The sequence below is a fragment of the Sinocyclocheilus grahami genome, unplaced genomic scaffold (genome assembly GCF_001515645.1).
Source record: "Sinocyclocheilus grahami isolate Dianchi unplaced genomic scaffold, SAMN03320097.WGS_v1.1 scaffold730.1, whole genome shotgun sequence".
Taxonomy (NCBI): Eukaryota; Metazoa; Chordata; class Actinopteri; order Cypriniformes; family Cyprinidae; genus Sinocyclocheilus; species Sinocyclocheilus grahami.
The window spans coordinates 629232-637787 of NW_015505909.1; the positions used below are offsets into that span (position 1 = coordinate 629232).

General features: G+C 41.4%; 1 protein-coding gene across 1 annotated transcript in view; it reads right to left on the minus strand.

The window, feature by feature from the left end:
* Window positions 1-295: 295 nt before the first annotated feature.
* The window catches only part of lama2 (laminin, alpha 2), a gene marked incomplete at its 5' end in the record, with an annotated part of 106098 nt that continues 97837 nt past the window's right edge, over window positions 296-8556 (minus strand). The window contains 8 exons of the mRNA XM_016244669.1: window positions 296-466; window positions 549-707; window positions 1454-1643; window positions 1719-1831; window positions 2374-2436; window positions 4058-4250; window positions 5810-5986; window positions 6067-6218. Coding sequence (XP_016100155.1) covers window positions 296-466; window positions 549-707; window positions 1454-1643; window positions 1719-1831; window positions 2374-2436; window positions 4058-4250; window positions 5810-5986; window positions 6067-6218 — 1218 coding nt within the window. The remainder of the gene's footprint in view (window positions 467-548; window positions 708-1453; window positions 1644-1718; window positions 1832-2373; window positions 2437-4057; window positions 4251-5809; window positions 5987-6066; window positions 6219-8556) is intronic.

Sequence of the window (8556 nt, forward strand, 5' to 3'; positions counted from 1 at the left end):
CATGGCTTATTTTAATTCCAAGTCACGAATGAATGTTTGAACTTTCTTAACAATGACACCATGGCAACAGAGTTTGATTGACATACCGGGGTATCCGCCCACATACACAGGGTCATTGGTATCGGCGGAGGCAGAGCGGACGTCTGGACTCGCTGCCTCGGACTTCTTGCCGTCCACGACGAGCTCCAGGCGGTGCTTCAGCTTGTGGGCGGAGACAGTGTGCCACTGTCCATCACAAAGCCCCGCCTCCGGATCTGTCTCAAAATATTCCTGCTGAATGACTAGCTGTAAATGACTACAATGGATCCTCACCAGCTTTAGCATAGCCTGTGCCATCAAAATAAGTTCCTTTTTCTGGGTTGGCGAAGCAGGAGCCCACGCGGTAGCTGGATGTGGGTTTCTCCATGTCCAGCAGCAGATTCATCATCTTGAAGTTCCTAATGCAGGCGTCGATACTGTACAGCACCTACAAAAGCACAGGCAACATCAGACGGTGGCCTCAAAGGGTGTTTTGACTCTAATGAATGTGTGTGTGGTTGTGTGCTCACCGGTCCGATGCGTTTGGTGGTGTAGTTGAGCGGTAAACCTCCCACATACAACATTCCCACCACATCCAGAATATCAGCTTTCTTTGGGCTGGTGGTGTGTTTGGAGTAACGGCCGTCAATCACGAGAAATCCTCTCTGCTTCTCTCTCGTCACACGGATCTAAATGCAGAAGGAGAAGAAATCAACACTTGCTTGCTTTTAATACTCTGACCTTCACACACAACAAGTTCAGAAGTTTGTAAGAGGTCTGTAAGATTTTATTAACGCTTCTGAAAAAAAAGTCTCTTCTGCTCACCAAGGCTGCATTTATTCGATCAAAAATACAGTAAAAACAGTAATATTGTGAAATATTATTAAAGTTTTTTTTCAGCATCATTACTCCAGTCTTCAGTGTCACATGATCTTCAGAAATCAGTATAATATGCTGATCTGCTGCTCGAGAAACATTTCTGATTATCATCAATGTTGAAAACAGTTGTGCTGCACAATATTTTTGTGGAAACTGTGATACATTTTATTTTTCAGGATTCACAGATGAACAGAAAGTTCAAAAGAACAGCATTTATTTGAAGTAGAAATCTTTTGTATCATTATAAATGTCTTAAGAGTCACTTTTGATCAATTGAATTTATCCTTGATGAATAGAAGTATTAATTTCTGTCATAAATAAATAAATGGTAGTTCAGTGACACGGCATGCTTGGTGCTTGTAATGCACTGGATAAACATGCATCAATTATGTTTCCGGCCTAATTACGACCCATGGATCTTTTCCATGATCCAGGTCATCATAGAATATGAGACAAAATATTATTCAAAAGCACCCTGGATGAGCTGTGTGCTGTGAATCAGGTCAGGCAGGGAAAGTGTGTCATGCATCAGGGGTCAAAGGCCAGATGCTCTGACCTTGTGCCACTGTCCGTCGTTGATGATGCGCGGCACGCTGACGGAGGTGTTGCCGCTGCCCAGATCGTAGCTCAGGTGAGCCATTCCCTCCTTCAGCTGGATGGTGGCGAAGTCAGCGTGGTTTATCCTGGCCATGTAGAACACCAGCCCCGAGGCTGCTTCTGTGCGTATCTCGAACTCGATGATCAGCCTGAGGAGCAGACACACACGCATGAGGATGATGACGAGGATGAGGACGACGAAGACGATAATAACTGACACTCACCTGTTCTTCACCTTTCTGTCATCAAACTCAAAGGCCATGTGACTGTTTCTGGAGAGACCGAACTGTTTGGCCAGTTCCAGCACGACAGGCTCCGCCTCTGCTGCGCACGACACCTGCGTGATTGGAAATTATTATTGGTTAATTAGCTAACATGTAAAGAGTTAGATCATATTTCTTTTTTTATCCTAAACCTTACTGACGTACTTCAACAAATGTGATCTCAACAACTCTACAGATGTGGAAATGTTTATAATGAATTAAGTGTTAATGCAAATTCTGACCCACCAAAACATTTAACTGGAGATGGCAAAAGAGATGTCTCTACTAAAAGCACTAAACAGCAAGTACCACAGCACGAGTTCTGAAGTGCTGTTTTACAAAGTACAGGCAGTAGATGGAGCCAGACAACAGCTGATGGAGCTGCACTCAGTAATAGCATCAGCATTCAGTTCTCAAGTGAGAATAAAGAGCTTGTTGAACAAAGAAACATACTGTGGCTCCTCCAAAAACGAAGCTGCAGAAACAGCGCAAGCAGCATAAAGCAGATGAAAGCTCACTAAATGTGCTAAATGTGCGTCTGAATGGAGGAACTGTAATATTCACACTATCTCTGATGTCTGTGGGTGTGTGTGTGTGTGTGTGAGCAGGTTAATACCGCAGTTCCTTTGACACTGGTAGGCGTGTCTGGGATGGGCGTGGCCTCTGTGAGGGGCGTGGCCTGACAGCAGCAGAGTGACAGCAGCAGTGAGAGACATCATGAAGACAGAAGAGCTCAGGTGAAGCCAGTCGTTATTACAGCATCAAAGCATTATGGTGCATTAAACAGAAAAGAAACATGGTTTCCCCCGATTTGTGTCAAATTGTTAAAAATGATGTATACAAATGTTGTACTAATCATATTGTATTATAATAATGTAATTGTCAATGTTATTATTTTAGTTTTGTCACAAAGCACATCGTTGACTAATGAAATTCCACAGATGTGTGACTGTCAGAAATTCTTCTTCCTGTCATTTCAGTTCAACATCTGACCAATTCAGATTCACATTCATCAATTTAAAAGAGAGTCAGTTCTGAAATTCTGAATGCTGATAGACAGCATGTGTACTGAACACACACACACACACACACACACACACACACACTTTCTGGACAAATTATATTTTACATATATGCTAAATGTACTGTATGTTCAGTACAAGCTCAATGAAATATATTTTTAACCTTCATATACCAAAATGTATTTCAAAATGTATTTCAGAGGCACGAAAGTACATTTCAATATTTTCAGATGTGTTACTTGTTATTATGTGTTATAGACACGTGTTATAGACAACAAACAAAGTTTTTCTTTAAATGTGACATGTAAACATTTTCTCAGATTGAAGGGGAAAATATATTTTTAAATGCTTTTAAAATATATATATATTTATATTTTTGTTAATTTATTTAAAAAAATATACAAAAGATGGTTGAAAATATATCGGTAGAAAATATATTTACATAAAACATTCTGAAACATATTTTAGCAAATATATATATACATAGTTTTGGCAATTTTTTTAATATTTTGAAATACATTTAAAATGTAATTAAAAATACATAATTTTGCCGAAAAGAAAATGCACAACGCGGTTTCATGTACAGTAGCGAACGGCTCACTGCATCTACTTCACCCAAACAAACATGTAAAACATGCTTTCATCCCTGCTGGGATTGCAAAGCTACTGCTCGTCAGAGGCAAATAATGGTGCAAACTATTTAGAAGGACATCTCGGTCCAACAAAGCACAAAACATTAGCCAAAGGAGTGAGTGAACAAAATTAACTAAATGAAACACTTTACAATAATGCCTTTATAATTAGACTAATATTAGTTAATGCATTAGGTATCATGAACTGACAATGTTTAATTTATACATGAGCTAATACATTTTTAACATTTAATATTAAGTTGTATAAATTGTACATTTATACATAGATTCATGATTCCTAATGCATTAAATAACACATTATTTAATGCTAATAATTTCAGTTTTACCATTATAATTGTTGGCTTTTTTTTTTAAGCACAATATGGTCACCCTACTATAAGTGCCTTATTTAACTCATTAGAATGAATGAAGTGAATGAAGCACCCGTGAGAGTCAAACATAATGAATGAGAAAGAATCAATAGACAGTGGCTGCCCGAGAGACTGACTAACATGCAGAAAAGTCTGGACTTAGCCATCACCAGCAGACCACAGACTTTGTAAGTATGGAAACTGGGATGCGGTCAGTCTTAAACTACAGGAATCATACAGGACTCTCTACCCACAATGCATTTGTTAGGACGTACAGTAGAGGCTGGTGGTGGAGGCCGAGCTGCTTCTGTAGGGATGAGTGCTGGTTTGGCTGGAGCCTCTTCCTCTTCGTCGTCCTCCTCCTCCTCCTCCTCAGGGGTCTCGGGCGGGGGTGGAGGCGGGGCCAGGTCAGGACACTGCCCAATCTCTGCGTTCTCAAAGGCCACGGGCTGAGAGAAATCCATGGGCCTGTTTCATTGACAGAAACGAGACACAACACACAGCCGCTCTTGAGGGAACGATGACACAACGTGACTCCAATCAGGTGAATAATGAACACGCTTATGAGCAAGGACAGACTCATTTAAATGAGTCTGGTAGAGGGCAACGGGGTTCGCTCTAGTGGAAAAGACACACAGCCCACTGGCAGAGATTCATACTCCTCATTAGAGCAAGACAAACTGTGATTATTAATGTCATACAGCGTTTAGCTTATGACTGCACCTCAAAACTGCACTGGAAGGAAAACAAGACCTTTAATCTACAGCCACGGGAGGCTGGAAAAAATGGGTCAATGTTTACACCAGTCGCTGGTGTGTACGAGTCACTATAGCACAGTCCAGTCGTGACATATTGCGGTGAATTGTGCTCTGGAGGTCGGTACATTTATCATGGGCTGTTAAAGGTGACCTCGAAAAGCTTCGAAGGCTTGCTAACGTCTTTGCCTTGCTATTATCTGAATAACAGAAAGCTGTGACGTGCCAACATCACTGATTCTGGTGCTAAGACAGAACAACAAACTAGTTTTACCAAACAAAAGGAACGCCAAACTAATGCCTGAATTTACACATCTAGGCTTTTGAAACCATTTTGTCATTCTTTATCCAACACCTAAAAATAAAGGCTCTCATTACAACCAAAAATGGGTTTAAAGTCTGATGCCATTGAATCCTGAGCAACTGATGGGGCACACAAAACCAGCCCAACTGCTAATCAAAACAAGCCCAAAACTAGCCCAATTATATTCTTTTCTGCGACTACCCCCTCCATCGAAATCACATTCCAGAGTAAAAAACCACAGACCTGGCAACACTGATGGGGCAGTTATTAGGAACTGTAGCAATATGTGGTTTAAAGTTATAGTTCATCCAAAAATGAAAATGCAAACCTGTATGACTTACTTTCTTCTGTGGAACATAAAGAAAGATATTTTAAAGAATGTTTCAACAACAAAAAACACTGTATGGACAAAAAATATCAAAGTATCTCATCACATGTACATGTTTCATTTTGGGTGAATTGTCTCTTCTCTTAACTTTCCTCAATAGAAACGTCACCTTCATTAGTTTATCTTATCAACTTCATTAGTTTTTATCTTTTTCACAAAACTATTAAACTATTAAGCATTAACTTGCATCAAGCCATTCAAAGGTGCAGTGTATTGACAGCTAGTGGACAATGGAAGATGCCAAGCCTTGCACTGTAAGCTGATGAGTTGATTTTTCTGTGTTTTAATGTCTTTGGTTACAGTTTTTTTCGATGGATGCCGAGGCTTTTTAGGTCGGGTAGAATCTGTGATCTCTGACCCAGTTTATATGTTCACTTCCATGGCTACAATACGCTGTCTTTTTCATCAACTGGCAACCCGGGGTGTCAAAATACTATTGGGTAAACTGGCAGAGGGCGGAGTCACACAGACCAAAACATTAACAGACAAAATTACATACAGCACCTTTAACTCGACCAAAAACATGTATTTTTAATAGAGATGTGAGGTCAGGATGGATGGATGATGAGTTTGGACATACACTGTGTTGATGAGAAGGTTCCAGATGCAGCCCTCAAACGGCACGTTGGGCCGCTGTACACCTGTTTCTATGTCCGCCGGGATGCCTCCGATGAAGAGCCGATGGATGCTCAGAGGATGATCGTTGGGTAATGGCTGCTGGAAGAGTGGCTCTTCATCCACCTGCACAGTGAATAATCTGCACACGCACATGCTCCATTAGTTTCAAAGAGGCTTGAAAAACAAGACGAGAGAAAGAGAGAGAGAAGGTGGTCTTACGCTCCCGAGAGTCTCTGGATGCGCAGTGAGTGCTCTCTCCCATCATGCAGTATTCCCTTATCCGCTTTTCTGAAAGCTCTGCGTGGACTCTTGCTGCCTGTGAACACCAGCACCTCCAGAGCCCCTTTATTCAGCTGCACAGACAGGAAGGGCTGCAGACACACAGACAGATGGGATGAGGCTTAGACAGCGACCTTGTGTAATAAAAGATCAGTGGAAATCACTATTACTAATCACTTTTGTTGCTAGTCACTATTGTACGCAGTGTTAGAGATCTAAACAATCCCACAACTCAAACTAATGAACGTCCATGAATCTGGCATCTGGTTTGTGCTTCAGACATGACATTTTCTTCAATTCATGTGTCGCACTGTCAGCAATGCCCTAGCAACCAACAGATTACCTTAGCAACACCATATAACAAACTACCTACTATATACCAACATGATAAAAAATAACACTCAGAACACTATATCAACCACACAGCAACACCTTAGCAAACAACTAGAACCCCAACAACCACCTAGCAACACCCTAGTATAAACCAATCACTACATACTAACATGAAAAAAACACCCTTTGAAACACTATAGCAACCATATAGCAACAACCTAGCAACCAGATATAACACACTAGCAACCACTTACAACAAACCACTCACTGCACACCACCTGAGAGCTGTCAGTCAATAAATTGGAACAAAAGTAACTTGCGTTACTTATTTGAAAAAGTAACTCAGATATGATCTTGTAAATTAAAAAGTAATGCGTTACTTTACTAGTTACTTGAAAAAAGTAATCTGATTACGTAACTCGCGTTACTTGTAATGCGTTACCCCAACACTATAATGTAGTAAATACGGAGGGACGAGATATTGAATATTTTATTGCAAATAAATTTACAAAGCTCCCTTTTGAGCAGCAGCTAAAAATAAAAAATTAAGGAAGACCCACGCCTAATCTGGACATAAAACAATCTTCCGTTATAGAAACGAATTATTTAGCAAAACCGAGTGGCTAACAGGCTCAGTGAACTTGAACAAACTCTTCTGCTGGCCTTGTCTTCTATTTGACGAATCAACTGGAGGATTCAATCCATGGATTACGACTGGTTTCAACAATATGAAGAATTTAGCTAGAGCTATGGAAAGACATGCAAAGTCTCGGAGCCACATATCTTCTGCTCTTAAGCTGAAGTTGTTCGGGCGGGTAAGAATCGATGAGGCACTCGGCCAGGCCGCTGCCATTGGGGTACTGCGGCATAACGAGCAGGTGGCGAAAAAACGTGATCTTTTGCGCAAACTGATCATTGCGGTTCTAAATTTGGGCCAACAAGAACACGCATTTCGTGGTCACGATGAATCTGCTACAAGTAAAAACAAAGGGAATTTTGTACAACTTCTAGAAACCTTTTCAGAGTTTGACCCAGCACTTGCAGAGCATCTGAAAACATCCACCGTTTTCAAAGGTACTTCAAAATCAATTCAAAATGACATAATTGACAGTATAGCCACTGTTGTAAATAATGAAATAGATTAAGAAATTCAGTCAACTGATTTCTTTGCCAGACAAGCAGATGACACTACCGATGTCTCATGTAAATGCCAGCTGTCATTCTCCATTATGTGAATGTCAGTGGCGCTATTTACGAGAGATTTCTGGGTTTCCACGACGTTAGCGCCGACAGAGACACCGAATCACTTTCTGAAGCGTTAATGAAAGTAATTCAGAAGTACAACCCAGAGGCCAAGTTAATTTGTCAAACATACGATGGCGCAAGTAGTATGAGTGGGCAGCGAGGGGGTGTGAGGGCCCGTGGGCCCGTGAGGTGCCCACATGCAGTTTTTGTGCACTGTTACGGCCATAGGTTACATTTAGTGTTGGCGCAGGGGACGAAGGGACGAAGAGATGCAAATATGTTTTTTGGACGGTTTCCACAATTTTTTTCTCTCGATCACCCAAAAGGACCGCTTTACTGACTGAGGCTGACAATTCAGTTTGAATTCCCGGAGGCTCGGCTACTCGGTGGAACTTTAAAAGCCGCGCCGTGAATGCAGTATGTGAAGCCCGCCAGAGTCTGAACATTGTCTTTGACCGAATCATGACGGAACCAGGCTGGGATCGCTCAGGCCATGGCACTCAAACAGAAATTGCAGGATTTCAAGTTCATGTTTCTGCTTGATGATTTTTGGACATACCGATGTTTTGTTCCAGGTTCTCAAAGCTAGATCGCTTGATTTGAGACAGTCGTTTGACTACATAGATTCGACCCTTAAATCACCGAAAGCACTTCGTACTGACAAAACATTCCAAGAAGTGTATGACAACACTGTCCGTGCTGTTGGGCACGAGGATGGTCGAAGGAAGCGGTGCCGCCGCGGCTGGCGAGACTATGAGGAAGGATCTCACTGCTGCGAGCAGGGTGAAGATCCAAGCGTCACTGACTCTTATCGATCTCTGTTCTATGAAATTATGGATGCAGTTATATGTC